This window comes from Furipterus horrens, unplaced genomic scaffold (genome assembly GCF_987537825.1).
Source record: "Furipterus horrens unplaced genomic scaffold, mFurHor1.1.pri manual_scaffold_5, whole genome shotgun sequence".
Lineage (NCBI taxonomy): Eukaryota > Metazoa > Chordata > Mammalia > Chiroptera > Furipteridae > Furipterus > Furipterus horrens.
Genome location: NW_028327175.1, coordinates 120,270,800 through 120,286,804, shown reverse-complemented (window position 1 = coordinate 120,286,804; position 16,005 = coordinate 120,270,800). Strand labels below are relative to the sequence as shown.

Genomic DNA, 16,005 nt, shown 5'->3' with positions numbered 1-16,005 from the left:
GCTGCAGAACTTCCCAGGGAGTAAACTCGAGGAAGGCTTGGGTGGGTGGGTGCGGGAGCAGGCTGGACTGACCCGATCCAGGCCTGCTCTCCCACTCCTGGGCTGCCCGTCAGAGCACTCTATTCCCCATGCCTTGGCCTCCATAGCTGACAAATAGTTATCAGACTAGTCCTAAAGGCTGAGACCAGCCCACAGACATTTGGTCTCCATGTTAAAAAAAAAAGTTACTATTTTCCAGCCAACATTTAAATCTTGGGAGATGTCACATTTAAAAATCCTGAGTTCTAGGTTCTTATGAAAAACTGAAAAATCTGGCAACACAGGCCTGCATTCCTGCCTGGCAACAGTTGTCAAGAACATAGTGCTTTCTAGCTCCCCACCCCCACAGGTGGTCTCCCTGCCACTGAGGTCAAGTCCCAGCTGCCATTTATCAGCAGATCTGAGAGGTTTTCTCCCCCGACAGCAAAGATGAAAGTGATGGCTCATGTGTCCATGTCTCCAGAAAAAGCGAACCACCACCACCACCGTCATACTGTTACAGAAACAGGGGAGTCCAAAAAACCCCAGAGTTTGCGGCTGGGGGATGGGGAGAAGGAAGCAGCTTTCAGAATGCCTCCACATGCCTGAGGCTGGTGGCTAGTGTCTTTCTTATGCAACATTGCTTGGATGCTTCCAAGGCCTCAGGTAGTGGGAGGGGGCTTGGACCAGGGGATGGTATGGAAAAGGCACACAGAGCCTACGTAAGGGTCTGTGAATGGTCAGAACTGGTTGCAACACCACTGCGTCAGAGGACGTAGTCAGGGATTTAAAAATGAGCGGCAGACATTTTAGCCAGGCTGACCATGTGAATTTAACTGGGGACAGGCGGACCATGCAGATTTAACGGGGGTCTGATGATGCAGTTTTAAGGAAGGGACGTACCTTGCTGCTTTGAAAAGGAACAGACTGAACATGTGGATTACAAAGGACTAACTATGCAGTTTACAAGGAGGCTGAGAATCCACGAGGTTCTGGATTAAAAGCTGGTGGGCACCATAACACAGACGAGGTCTCCCCAATCAGAATTGAATGATTGGCAGTTACTGGTAAAGCTGAACTGTGTTTGGAAAGCAGGGAAACAGTTTCTTTAACTTTTCTAAAACTAGCCTGGTTTGGTAGGGGGAGACAAGGATATGTGTTTATGGGTGTTTTAAAGAACATAAGACTTAACAGCAGAAACCCGCAAGTAATCTAAATTTATATAACTGTTAAACAAACAACTTTCTTTTCACTAAACTCTGGTACTGAGAGTTATAATTTTGGCAGCGGGCAATCGGGCCCCTAACTAAACAGCCCGTGGATTTGTTTTCAATTGGAGCGGCCCAGGGGCTCTGTAACAATACCATGCAGCAGACGCTGACATGGGCACCGACTGCGCCAGGCCTTTTGCATCTATTAATGCAGCTAATTCTCACAACAACCCCAGGAGGAGGATATAGTTATTCTATTTTATAGATGATGAAGAGACAAAGAAGGGAACACATTTCAAGAAATTAGTAGACCACAGATTTCTTTATGGAAGTGAAGAACATTCCCAGGTATGCAGTGTATTTAGGTGTTGAAATAACCTGGCATAGAGCTGCATAATAAAGTAAATCCTGGCCACTGCAGTCATTTATATTACCTGCCTGTGTCCCACAGGCTTGTAACTTGTGATCCCTGCCTGGGATCCCCAGGGTTCTAAAATACATCAGTCACCAAAATAGGATCCTGGACTAGAGGTCAAGTCCATTCCAGCCCTAACTCTGTGATTTTAGGTGGGTTCATAAAATGTATCAAATTAGTTTGGGACTCCTTGGAGAGGAAACACACAGAAGTGCAAATTCACTTCAACTTCAGAAAAGTATAGTGGTGCCTACAGGGGTCCTATGGTTGGGGACCTGACATGGTGGTTCTCCAACTTCCTGCCAGGTGCTGCATTCTCCTGTAACTTTCCTGTCCTCAAAGGACATGTTAAATCAGGGACTGTCTCCAGAGAATCCATCGGCTAGGGGTTGTAAAGGGAGCATGGGTTTCCAAAATGAAGCAGGAGGTGAGAGTGACAGTGACTTCACTGAGATAGGAAATTGGGGGAGGACAGGAATGTGAGTAGAGAGAACAGAATAAACAAAAAGACTGCCCAGTATAAGAAAGGTTGCTAGGACAGGCCATATTATTAGAACTGGATTGAACTACTCCGAAGGACAGTGCCTGAGGGGACCATCCTTGTCCACTGCAGGAAGAGGAACCAGCCAGGTCCCTGGAAACTTGGCCTGCAGGCTTGGCCGTAAAGGCCTTTTCTCTGTCTGCTCTATAGAGACCAGCTAACAATTCAGTAAAGTTCGAATTGGTTCATCTCCTTCCTGGCTATGTCTACCCAGCAAATACTCATGGGCATTTCCTGTATCAGACCTTGGGACTGGTGTTGGGCACACAGAAGAACAAGAATGAGTCTCTACCCTCAAAGAACAGGGAGCCCAATACCTGCAATAGCACGATGTATGGGGAGCTATGTAATCCTGCCCTGCAGGAGGAGTTAATTCTTCAAGTGATGTCAGTCACTGTGTGGAGGTGACTTGAAAGAAGGGCACAGGTTACAGGGAATAGAGCATGGGCAAGTCAGAGGGGCGGGAAAGAATATGGTATGCTCAAGAGATGGCCAGCTTTCCAAGGTGCCTTGGGCCGGGGTTGAAATCTCAGATGCCTGCAGAGTCAGGCCAATAGTCTCAATGCAAAAAGTGAGCACTTGATGACTGGCACCACCAGTCAGAAGAGGTCAAACTAATTACGTGTCAGCTATCCAAGAGGTGGACACAGTTCAGTGCTGAGAACCAGGGCTGTGACAGAAGGCAGGTCCAGAGGGCCAAAGCACCCTTTTATCCAGACTAAAAAGTCCAGGTTTTTATGGGAAATCTCTATGCTTTTTTTTTAAGTATTTTATTTATTTATTTTTAGAGAGAGAGGGAGGGGCGGAGGGAGAAAAACATTGATGTGTGGTTGCCTCTCACACACCCCAAGCTGGGGACCTGGCCTGTAATTCAGGCACGTGCCCTGACTGGGACTCAAACCAGTGACTTTCTGGTTCGCAGGCGGGAGTTCAATCCATTGAGCCACACCACCCAGGGCGGGGAATCTCTATTTTTAAAGACAAGAAAACAGCTATGGATCCAATTCAGCCCAGTATAAAAACTCTGGGCCTAAGAGTGGGTGGGTGACTATTTAAAGATGAGGCTGGAGACCAACAGACTAACCAAGGGACAGGGGCAAGGGAAGGGAACAGCGTCCCCAGGAAAATTCTCCAATTAAATGTACTGTGTCCAAAGGGCAACTGTTAAAACTACAAGGGCCAGGCTGTCCATTACTCCATGGGCCACCAGTAGTTAAGTCCCATGGCATTGAAGAGAATTGATACTTTCTTATTCTTATATAAAATGCACTGTAAACAGCTCCAAGCTCTCCTTCTAACCAACCATATTGCTCCTTGTATCCCTTTTCTACTTGGAAATAAAGGAGCAGCCAGGGTCAGATCCTAAGGGAGCTGTGCCTTTTAAACTGCTTATTCTACTAGCCTAAAGGGCAGGCCTCACCTGCAAATTCACTCTTCAGATGTGAAAACCTGGCCACACACTGGCAGGGACAGGGCTGAGACAGCTCTTTGGTGAATATTAGAATGTTGACTTTATTCAGCTGAGTCCAGGTTCTGCTACCTACTAGCTGTGTGGTATAAAATGGGCACAATTACAGTGAGTATCATATTGAGCCATCCCAAGAATCAAACTGGATCCTCTATGGCAGGAGTCAGCATTTGTCCTGTGATGGGCCAGATGGTAAATATTTTTGGCTTTGCAGGCCATATGGTCTCTACTAGTCAACTCTACTACACAAGCATGAAAATAGCCATAGGACTGTATGCACCTGTAGGCAAATAGGCGTGGCCGTGTTCCAATAAAACTTTATTTACAAAAATATGCAGTGGGCCAGGAACTTCTATGTTGGATTGTAGTGTTGATGCAAAGGGTCACATACTAAATCTGACAAGCTCAGGGGAGACCTATACAGGATGGCTTGAAATTATTATAAAAAACGTGCTAACTAAAAGCAGCCAAGGCAAGCAGTCATGCCTTAAGGCAGGATTATTCCCTAACAAAGCTCAATCTTCACCTTAACTAAATCTGTCATCTTTTTGCATCTAGGATAATACACCTGATAAACAAACCTTTGGAATAACAAAGTAATTTCCCTTTTCCAGACTCCTCAAAGCAGTCAAGCACCACAGAGACCACAAATCCCCTGTTATTGTTATCATGTTAATTGTTCACTGTTAACTATCCTGTAGCAAAAGAAGTTCCTGTCTATCATCTTACTTTTTATCCAGTCCCAGAAGCTTCCCAGCTTTGCTTTCTCCTGCCTCCCTAATCGCCCATGGATTTTATGTAAACCACTAATGTCTTCTCTTTTGATTGTAATATATAAAATAAGGTGCAAAACTGCCACTTTTCTGGAGCATTTTCTCAATCCGTTAAGGTTTTGCTTCCCAGCAATCGTCAGTTTGGCTCAAATAAACTCATAAAAATTTTTACAGGTTTGGACGTTTCTTACATTGACAGTAGCTACTTGTTTATGTCTGGTTTTCTCACTATGAAGTTCTTAAGGGCAGAAAATATTATATATGCCCCCGAGTCCCCGTTTTTTTTTTTTGTTCTTTTTTTTCAGATTAAAACTAAAAGACAAGTATAGCATAGTACAAATAAAGTCCACAGTGATTTCAAAACTGTCCAAGTTAGTACTAGAGCAGGATTGTAAATTCAAATGCCTGTGGGGCTCAGGCAGGTGCCAGATGCAATAAGGGAAACCAGTCAAGTAAGTGCTGCTCCAGCTGTGAGGGAACTGTGGCCATGTGAAATTCTAATTCAGCGTTAACACTTTATTGATATTTTAAAGAAAATACCCATAATCAGATATTTATGAGCACTCTCCCAATTTTTTTATGTTAAGAACTATTCAAAAATTTAAAGAACAAAACATTATGGGCCAAATAAACATGCGTGTGGGCTATTTCAGCCAGAGGCTCCCAATTTTTTAACTTCTGGTATAAAAAAATCATTTTCAAATTTGTTACATCTCTATTTTTTAAGGATAAAAATTTTTTTTTTCATTTGTATGTTAAAAAAATCAACTTTACAGAAAAGTTTGAGACTAGCATAATGAACTGCCATGTACCCTTCACCGGGATTCAATCTTACTCATCTTGAAATCTCTGGATTCCAGCGCAGAGAAGGTAGTGAAATGTTGTGTGGTCACTGAATGAATGCCCTGAGGAAAAATAAGCAAAACCTTGTATGCCAAGTCCTATAAGCTAAAATGACAGGATGGAATGAATGCCTAAACATACCAAGAGATAAGAAATGAGTTGGTTTCAAGGATGGGAGCAAAAGAAGGAAAAAAGAATAAAGAGACTACATGGACCACATTTATTTTGCCTGTTGAACGCTTGCTTTGTTTTGTTATTTTGCTTGGCATAGTTTAAGTAGTAAGAGAAACAGACAAATCACCAGTAATCCAGGTAAAAACCATACAAGAACAGAAGAGACCAGACACGCTGACACCACAACTTTCTACAAAATCTTACTGATTCAACTGTCACCCATTTTGTAGTTTGGGATTATTTAGACAGGCTAGGCTAAATTTCACCTTTGCATTATTAATTCTTTGAGAGAGTATGCTAAGCAAATGAACAGTATAAACAGGGAAATGTTAAATATTTGCTCTGTGGGGAGCAAAAGCAAATGAGCAGCTTTAAAATCCTTTCTAATTATATTGATGTGCTGAACTTTTGTCTTAATCATGTTCCCTGAAATCTGAGTAGAAATATTTTTCTAAACCATCTCTCATATGCTAAAAACACTGGAGAAAATTAATTTTTACATGAAAGTGAACATTTTCACAAGCTGGAGACTCACACATTGCCAATTTACCTTCATGAAAATAAAAAATGTCAAGCATTGGTTTTTCTTTTAAACAAAGAGTTAATTACAAAGATTATTTTTTGATAGAGGGCTTCATCAGATTCCACCTTCCTCTTCTGTCAACAATGTGGAGGAAGTCTGTCCATTTGCACATAATGACAGCATTAGCACATGTAGGAGCACTTTTTGTATGCTAGACCACCAGTGCATTCATGCAGTCTCCTTGAATCCACGATGATGGATTCACCAATTGATTACCCAACAAAAAAATGGTAAGCTTCATCATGATCTCCATTTTCTTGACAGGAAAACTATTGCTCAGAGAGGTCAGAGTACACAGCTGAAATTCAAATTCAGGGCAGCTCTCCAACCCCCAAGACTATCAGCATTACATTATACTATACTGCATCACAAAGCCCAAAGTCAAAACAAATGGGCCAGGGAAAATGTTGTGAGAAGCTATGGTAATTTGAACAGGCAGAATAAAGCCAACTACAATTCATTTGGGGGATACCTGGTAGTCATTTAAACTTTTTGATTTTTCAGAAGTAAATACCTTTTTAATAAGGCTGGTTTTGGCTTATCTAGTTGGCTAGAATCACAATTCATCAATGTATGCATTACTTTATAGTAGGTATCTGCCTATAAAATGGTATGTAAGTCAAAGTTCTAAAAATTGAAATGGCAAAATGGATTCTTTGAAAGATAAATCTACTCTTAGGGCAAATACTTTCTTAAAGACAACAAAGTTTTCCCTTTCATAACCTATCTGAAAATGAACAGGTTCCTCCATTAGAGATGATAAAAATTAGACCTGAGTAAGCAGACTTTTTGATAATGGTCTATAGCAACATTTCGCAAAGTGTGTCCCACTGATCCTGTGAGGAAGAGGAGTTCCGAAGAACAAAACTATTTTCATCACAATTCTAAGACTTTTTCATCATGTTGATCGTTTGTACTGATGATGCAAAAGCCACAGCAGATAAAACTGCTTGTAGCCTGAATGGCTACAAGGCAGCGGCACCAAATTGTACCAGTTGTCATTATGGTTTTTTTACTGCCATGTACTCACAATAAAACAAACAAAAAATCACTTTAAGACTATCCTGATGAAATAGTTAAATTAACTTTATTAACTCTCAACCCATGAAAACATATTTTTTTAATATCCTGAGTGAAAAAATAAATGAGTTATACACATAAAGTGCTCCTGCTACAAAACGCAGGTACAATGGTTGATCCTAGAAAACACTTGGGTGATTGAGTTGCCAGCTGAAGTAGTCATATATTGTATATTTTATAGAATACAACTTTTACTTGAAAGAACAGACAAACTAGTTATTCAGACTTGGGTGGTTCGGCAGACACTTTTTCAAACAGGGAAGTAAGACTTTCACTTCAAGGAAACAACTGACAGTATTTGCTGGCAATGATAAAATTCAATCTTTCAAGTGAAAGTATGTAGAAAACTTGTTTCCACTACCTTCAGTTTATTTCATAGCTTACCAACACTTAAACTCTTAAAAAATGAGATAGGTGGTAGTATTAATGAATGTTTTTTTGATATTATGCAATAATATGCCATTTGATACTGTGTAATTAAATTTCCAATGTCAACATGTGGAAGATTTGCATAACTCAGTGATGTAACATTTTCCAAAGGACCAATGCCTAGGTTATAAAATCATACATGGGTAAAATAGCCAATGGAAGAGCAAGACAGACCAATGGATTTTAATGTAACAGGGCACAAAAGTTCACCAATATGGTTTCAGATGACGCATTGTGAGTAACCTTCAGGCAATTACAACTTGCTACATTTTGGTATATTATCAAAGGAGAATGTATACAATTATCAGAAAAGGCAATTAAAATATCCCTGTTTATGTGAGGCCTGATTTTTTCATACACATCAGCCACAATAACAGCACAAGTCTGGTTGCTGAAGCCAAAATGAGTCTAGCTGTTTTATTAAACCAGACATGGAAGAAATTTGAGGAAATGTAAAATAACGCCACCTTTCCTCCTAATTTTTGGGGGAAATATAGCTGTTTTTAATTAAAAGCATTATTTATATTCAGAAGTAACGGGTTGTTATTTTTAAATGAATTAAAAACCATTTAAATATTTTTCTCAGCTTTAATTTCTGATATGGTAAATGTCATAGATATACATAAACAAAGCTCTTTTGACGTAGAGTAAAAAAAGGCATCCTGAGAACAAAAAGATTTGAGAATTGTTCTATAGCAAGATTACACTGACCTTTCCACAGAGTAATCTGGCAAATAGCATTTTATAGTATCTCTGAAGTACAAGAAGCAAAGTACCTCTGAAGTAAAAAGGGCAAAGATGTCTTTTAAGCACATAACATACTATTAATTTAAAAAAATGTTTTTTTCACACTAAATTAAGTAGATGTCACAAAGGAACAAATTCCCCAGAAGTGAGAGACAGTGGTAAAATGAGAAAAATGATCTGGATTCTAGCACAGGCCCTACCAGTATCTCTATACATTAGCCTTTCCAGCTACAAAATGAGATACCAAAGTTGCTTAATTTTAGATTGCTTCCAACTGTCAATTCCATGATTCTAATCAGGGACCCCTAAATGGTGGCCCACAGCTTGCATCTGGTCTTCAGATTGTTTGTCCTCATGGTATTTTGAGAAGTGCCCCAGGAAAATAATTGGTTGGAGCTGAGTGAGAAGCTTCCCTTTTAGAAGAATTGATTTTCAGTCACAGCCCAGTCCAGCCCACTAGACTTGCCCCTGCAGATATCTGCATTTGCATCATCTGGAATGAAGGGCCTCTAAAGACCCTTCAAAATGTCAAACTTCATCATTCAGATCCAGAGACAGAGTGTCTGGGTTCATTTCTCTGCCACTTTCTGGCTGGCTAATTTTGGGCAAGTTATTTAACCCCTCTGACCTTCAGTTTCCTCATTCGTAAAATGGGATAACTCAAAGGGCTATTATGAAGGTTCGCGAGGTGTTGCTTCACAGCACTACCAGAGTTCCTAGTACTGAACAGTACTAATTATTAACATCGAGGCCCAGAAGAGAGTATTGCCTAGTCTTCCCCCAATCCTTTTACCGGGTCGTTTTACAGTAGCTTATGACTGTACCCCCCATGATGACGCTTACCCCCGCGCCATACCAACTCCCATATCCCACAGCTCCACATCCTAGGACACACAAGAGCCTCCTCAGACATCTATTTCTCATTTCTCTACTTAAACCCCTTCATTGAGCCCCCGGCCGGTACGAGGTTCCTACAGGACCACAGCTCAACACAGGCCAAACCTTCTCCACCCCGCCACCCCCAGCCTCTTCTCCTAATCCCGGACTACTAAGGCTTCTTTCGCCTCAGACCTCAGACCACCTCGGGTCAGGCAATAGTGGACCAGGGACCTGTGGCTTAGGATTCGGCAGGGGGCACGGGAAGGGGCGGAGAAGCCCAGGAACACTCACCGTCCATTTCTAAAGGCGGTGGTTCCGGGTGCTCAAACCGGAAGCGGCCTCTGTACTGTTTGCAGTTCCCTTGGTTACTGTGGGGTTCCCGACCAATGGCGATGGAGTTTCACGGGCTGAGCCCTCCCCCAAGGGGGAGTAACGTCACGTAAATGCTCTGGAACTCCTTCAGTTGATGGATCCGACCCGCCTCCGGTGCTACTGATCGTGGTGCGCAGGCGCGCTGGGTCGGGGCCCTTGACGCCTTGGTGCGCAGGCGTGCCGGGCGCTGCCAAGTAAAGTAGCAATGGACGCCCTGGAGTCGTTGTTGGACGAGGTGGCCCTGGAGGGCCTTGATGGCCTGTGTCTGCCGGCGCTATGGAGCCGTCTGGAGACCCGAGCGCCGCCCTTCCCGCTGCCTTTGGAGCCCTACACGCAGGAGTTTCTGTGGCGGGCCCTTGCCACGCACCCAGGCATCAGCTTCTATGAGGAGCCTCGCGAGCGACCCGACCTCCAGCTTCAGGACCGGTCAGCGTCTTGGCCTTGAGGGGCGGGCGGGTAGACTCAGAGCCTGGGGGCTGATGGAACCGGGGGGGGGGGGGGACCAGGTTCCGACGGAAGGAGGGGCGGGGGCAAGTATTGGAACCGTGGGAGAGCCGGGAGTCTAATGGGGGCGCTGTATAAAGTGATTTGGGGTCCCTCATGCCTAGCAGGGCCCAGGCGTCGGATCGAGTTGCGGTTCATGGTCTAATGTATTTGGGATTCGTCTCGTGATGTTCCATTATGACCGTATGTAAGTTTGGGGTGATGGTGCGCAGGACTGGAAGGATATTATTCGAGCTTCAGAGAGTGTTTTCTCTAAAGTGGAGGGTGTGGTTGGAGTGGGAAGGCAGTTCCCATCAAGACTGGAGACAAAGAATGAGATCTGCATAACAGCAGGCTTAATTATAATAGCTAGAATTTATTAAATGCTTATTATTAATAATAGCTAGAATAATAATTATTATTACTGTATTAACAATAGCTAGAATTTATTGAGTGCCTGATACCATTCGAAGGTCCTATTCTGGGAGCTTCAGGAGAGTAAATTCAACTCATCCTTACAGTGACTCTATGAGGTGACTGCAGTTAACTTCCTCATTTTGCAGAAAAGCAAACTGAGTCATAGAGAGATAATAATATGTCCAGAGTTATGAAGATTGTAAGTGACTGTGTGTCGATTTGAACCCAGGCCTCTGTCTTCAGAGTCCTTGCTCTTAAGCCATATTGTGAGGGAGAGCAGAGGTGCCAGAGGTAAACCTATCCAAAACAAGACTTTGATTTAGGTCGCCAGTTGCCTGAGTATTCTGAAAAGAGAACAGCGAGTGTGAAAGCCTGAAGGAAGAGAAATGTTTGGTTGAAGTGTAGGAAATGAGGAACAGTAGTTGGCACTTAATGTGTGCTTATTGTGAGCTGGGACTGTTCTAAGATCCTGACATATAGCAAGTTATTTAATTTTTACAACAGACTTTGGAGGGAGGTATTATTAGCCCCATTTTCCTGAAGGAAAAATTGAGGCACCAAAGAGGGGTTAAGTGATTTGTTCAAGGCCATCAACTAGCGAGGGCATAACTCAGAATTAGAATCCAGGAGGTCTGGGTACAGAATATGCTCTGTCCTTAACCAAGCTGGACTGGAGAGATAATCAGTGGTCTTTTCATCCACGTAAAAAGTTTATCCTTTATCAAAAGGACAGTTGGAAACCTCTCAAGGAAGGGTTAGATTAGGGGCAAAGAGTGAAATTGAGAGATTTGTAGTAATCCAGTCACAGCCCGTTATGGTTTAGCTTACCATAGTGAGGGTGAGAATGAAGGGAAAGGGTGCATAGAATCAAGACCTAAGGCACAAGAATCAAGAGGATTTGATGACTGATTAGATGCGGGATATACTGAAAAGTAGGAATCAAGGGTGGTGCCCTTCGGTTCCTGATGTTGCGCACCTGGGTGAGTACTGGTGCCCTTCACTGTGGAAGGGAAAACAGAAGAGCAGTGCAGTATTTGGGTTTGGGGGGGAGTGGGAAAGGTGCTGAAGTACTCCGAGACACATTGTTTTTGAAGTTCCTTTGAGTTATGCAAGTGGAGATTCTGTTTGGTAAACATCTGGCTTGGAGTGAAAGCAGGTCAGAGGGAGGAACTAAGCTAGACATGTGGAGTCATCCCTTATGGCTGATAATGAAAGCTGTTGGCTAGGGTCATGCATGAGAGAGCAAAGTGGAAGCCTTAAGACATGGCCCTGAGGTATACCTACATTTATTATTATTTTTAAAATTTTATTTATTTAGCCCTGACTGGGGTGGCTAAGTGCAGTGAGTGCCTGCCTGTGAACCAAAAGGTTGCCAGTTCAATTCCCAGTCAGGGCACATGCTTGGGTTGTGGGGCCAGGTCCCCAGTTGGGGGGGAGGGTATGAGAGGCAACCAACTGATGTTTCCGTCATACATTGATGTTTCTCTCCTTTTCCTTCTCCCTTCCCCCTCTCTGAAAATAAGTAAATAAAATCGTTTTGTTAAGGAATTTATTTATTTTTAGAGAGAGGGAAAGGGAGGGAGGAAAAAAAGGGAGAGAAACATTAATCGGTTGCCTCTCACACGCCCCCAACTGGGGACCTGGCCCACAACCCAGGCCTGTGCCCTGACTGGGAACTGAACCAGCACTCTTTCAGTTCTCAGGCTGGCACTTAATCCACTGAGCCACGCCATCCAGGGCAGGTACACCTGCATTTAAGGGCTGATTGGAGGACTAGGAACCTTCAGAAGACTAGGAAGGTGTGGCTGGAGAGATAGAGAACAGCAGCCCAGAGTGGTGTCCTGGAAGCTGGGGAAAATGTGATTTGAGAATGGAGGGGTAAATAGTCCAGAGGTCTCAGGGAGGGCGAGAAAGAAAGGGTTGAAAAACGTATGTGGGATTTAGCTTCTACTAGTGCAAGATGTGAACAAGATTTCTAAGGAGAGTGTGACAAACTCGGCTGGCTGGATAAAAGAATAAATACAAGTCAAAGGTGTCTCTCTGGTATTGACAAGAGGCAACTTGGAGAAAGTGGTACCAGGAAGGGCAAGGAGGAATTTATGGGAGGTGGGGAGAGGCAATCATAACTTTGATTTCATTGAATTTGAGATGTTTAGTAGACAATTGAAGACAGGACTGATGTTTGGGGGGGAAATAATATTGAGGATTCAATGGTGAGAATTGTTAACATTCAAGTGATAATTGAAACCATAAAAATGGATCAAGGAACTAGAGAGATAACTAAGAAGAGATGGAAAGATGACAACTTACAGGAGAACCTTGAATCATTAAGTCCAAACCTGGTGGTTTGGATACTAGGCACCAGATTTGGAGGAAACAAAAAGGCCATGAGTTGGACCAGTATGATAATTCTGGTTCCAGAATTCAGCTTCTGGAGTGGATTTGGGGAATCCTGGAAGGGTCTGTTTTCTGGGACAGAGGACCTGCTGGTCAAGATGATCTGTATTTGTAAGGCAGGAGGACTGTGCAGTCTCACTTCCTCTGATCTCTGCAGGAGGTTCTCAGAAAGCACCAAGCGTGTATTATTTCGGAAGCTGAGTTGTGGCTTGATATTTGTGCTTTCCTCCTTAGGTATGAAGAAATCGATCTGGAAACTGGAATTTTGGAGTCCAAGAGGGACCCGGTCCCTTTGGAGGACGTCTACCCCATTCATATGATCTTAGAGAATAAGGATGGCATCCAGGGCTCATGCCGGTACTTTAAGGAGAGGAAAAACATTACCAATGACATCAGAACTAAGTCTTTGCAGCCCCGTTGTACAATGGTGGAAGCCTTTGGCAGGTAACTGATTTGCACCATCAGAAGCTCACGGGACTGTTTCTGCTTTGAAGTCAGAGGTGTAGTCAGAGCGCCAGAATTGGTCTGCAGCCACCGTGTCTGTCAGAGTGCCTCATCCCACACTACTGTTGGGGCTGCTTTGCTCAGGGGGGCCTGCCTTTCTTTCCATTGGCATTCACAGTCACACAGGTGGGAAGAGCAGGCAGCTGTCCTTTGGATTGGTGCCTCTCATCCTCTGTCCAGGCTGGGCCCTGTGCTGCCCAGCAGTCCTCCTGTGAGTCTTCATTCAGGGCCCTTGGTAGGATGCTTTTCTTCCTCCTTTTCTTTCCTCCTGCCCAGCCCAGTTCCCATTCCTCATGTTCATGCTCAGCTGCCTCTGCCAGTTAGCTCCTCGTTCTCCTTTATATTCAGTTTCTTCTTGTCTGCTGGTGCTCCCTTCTCAGCACATAAATGTGGTTGCCCTTCTTGCAGCAGGGCCTTCTCTTGACCGCAGATTCCATGTAACTATAGCTTTCTTTCTCTCTGAGGCTACAGCTCTGTTTTTTGGAAGAAGCTACAGTCACTTCACTCTTTTTCCCTCTTCATCTCCCTTCCGCTCCTCCACCCACTGTAGTCCAGCTTTCTGCCTTTATCACTTCACCAGACCTTATCCCCTAAGATGCCTGTGAACAAGCCTGGGACACTGGGAGGCTCTTAATCTCCTTGACCCCTATACACCATTAGGGACTTTTAAAGGATTTTCCCCTGTTGCTTCCTTCTCTGTTTTTGTTTTTCTGTTCTCCTACATCAGCGGTTCTCAACCTGTGGGTCACAACCCCTTTGGGGGTCGAACAACCCTTTTACAGAGGTCACCTAAGACCATCGGAAAACACATACATTACATATTGTTTTTATGATTAATCACCATGCTTTAGTTATGGTTGGGGGTCACCACAACATGAGAAACTGTATTGAAGGGTCACGGCATTAGGAAGGTTGAGAACCACTGTCCTAGATGACCCTCACCAGCTCCTCTGTGGACTCCTGATTTTCTGTCACCCCTTAAATGTTGGCTGCTCCCAGTGGCTCTGTCAAGTCTCCAGACTTCCCAGATGTCATGTGATGTTTCAGTAACCTGCCCCCTACTCCATACCCTAAACCTGCCTTCTCTTCCTTTTCTTTTCTCTTTGGTTTCTTTAGTCTGGTCTGGGGTGACCCCATGCCTCTGGCAGTATTTGCATAGTGCTTAATTGGTATTTGCTAACTTGTATGACGACCACAGTCTGCAAATTGAGCTTAACAGGAGTCATTGCATCAGCTAATTGAAATTGTGAAATTTGATAATACGTACAGGGTAGTAAAGTAATCTGAGTACACTGTTACAGATTTTATTTATTTATTTTTAGAGAGAGGGAGAAAGAAAGGAAGAAAAACATCGACGTGCAAGAGATACATTAATCGCTTGCCTCTCGCATGCCCCCAGCTGGGAACCTGGCCCACACCCAGGTTTATGCCCTAACTGGGGATTGAACCTTTTGGTTCACAGGCCAGCACTCAATCCACTGAGCCACACCAGCCATGGCAATCTGAGTACATTTTTAAAGCAGAAAATCAGTTTTCAATTTTTATTTTCCTAACTAACTTCTTCCAGTTTAATTTCATGAGCCTGCTTTGAGACCAGAGAGCATAGGTCCTAAATTTGTGACATGCAGACTATCTTTCACACATGTTCACAACCACGTCTTTTTGAAGATGGACTACACAGATATCCACAGCTCTGCAGAAGACTTAATTATAGGTTATGATGTGAAGTAAGCTATAGTTGAGTTAAACTGAAGACAACCTCTTCTTCTTCTTTTTTTTTTTTCCCAGTTGGTGGTAGCAGTGAGTGGGAGGGAGGAAGGGGAACAGTTAGACTGAGTGATGTGACTGAAGGCAGACCTTGTGGTCAGGCTTTGTAAACAAGAGGCTATGACGAGTAGATGCTGGCTCAAGCCCATGGCGCCTTATATGGACCTGTGGTGACTCATTCATCCAGGAAAGAGAGCTTCTCCGATTGGGTGTATCTCAGTGTCAAGGAGTGAGTGAGTGGGGGTTCTTTGCCTGCACACCCACAGGGCTTGGATCCCTAGAGTGTGTGAGTGGAGTGGGCCAGTCTGCCTAAGACATGCATTTAAGTTAGCAGACAAGGCACTGTGATGGGGCCTGTCAGGCCTCAACAGAGAAATCAGTATTCTCAGCCAGGGTATCTCAGTGCCTTGCTAGGTAGTGTTCTTGGCCTCCTTTTCAGCATTTTTCACTCACCAGGTCAGTGGGAGAAACTAATGATTTGTCCAAGGTCTGGTCTTCAACAAACTATATATAGGTCCACTGGTGACACAGTTCAGTGTTTTTAACTCTGAAGTTTGCTTTGTCTGTCTGGTTCTGTAGGCTAGTTCATTCACCTAAAATCATTCTAGGCTATGAGGATGTCCTGGTAGACAAGTTGACAATGTGCCCCCTCTTATGGAGCTTCTGTTTGAAGAGGGGGAGACAGACAGGACTGTCATGTGTCTGTCTGTGTGTGTGTGTGTGTGTGTGTATCCATTTCTAAGAATGCCAGGTGCTGTGAAGAATATGGAAATAATGGTCAGGTGTGGGGAATGTACTCTGGTTACCATTTTTGGGGAGACCTGAGAAGCTGACATCTGAGCAGTGACCTGAACAATGAAGGAATCAGTCCCTTAAAGACCTGGAGAAGAGCAGCCGGAAAGAG

The 16,005-nt window shown here is 43.7% G+C and overlaps 2 protein-coding genes across 3 annotated transcripts in view; one reads left to right on the top strand and one right to left on the bottom strand.

Annotated features, from left to right (window-relative positions):
- The window catches only part of KATNIP (katanin interacting protein), a 190,297-nt gene extending 180,789 nt beyond the window's left edge, over positions 1-9,508 (bottom strand). Inside the window, exon 1 of one of the 2 annotated variants that reach the window (XM_090277423.1) lies at positions 9,453-9,508. Coding sequence is in view for 1 of the 2 variants with exons in the window: in XM_090277422.1 (XP_090133548.1) it covers positions 9,453-9,459 (7 nt within the window). In the remaining variant the exon portion in view is untranslated. The remainder of the gene's footprint in view (positions 1-9,452) is intronic. The other variant, XM_090277422.1, reaches the window with a different exon arrangement.
- A 182-nt stretch (positions 9,509-9,690) lies between these two features.
- The window catches only part of GTF3C1 (general transcription factor IIIC subunit 1), a 74,299-nt gene continuing 67,984 nt past the window's right edge, over positions 9,691-16,005 (top strand). Inside the window, 2 exon segments of the mRNA XM_090277421.1 lie at positions 9,691-9,959; positions 13,065-13,274. Coding sequence (XP_090133547.1) covers positions 9,739-9,959; positions 13,065-13,274 — 431 coding nt within the window. The 5' untranslated portion in view covers positions 9,691-9,738.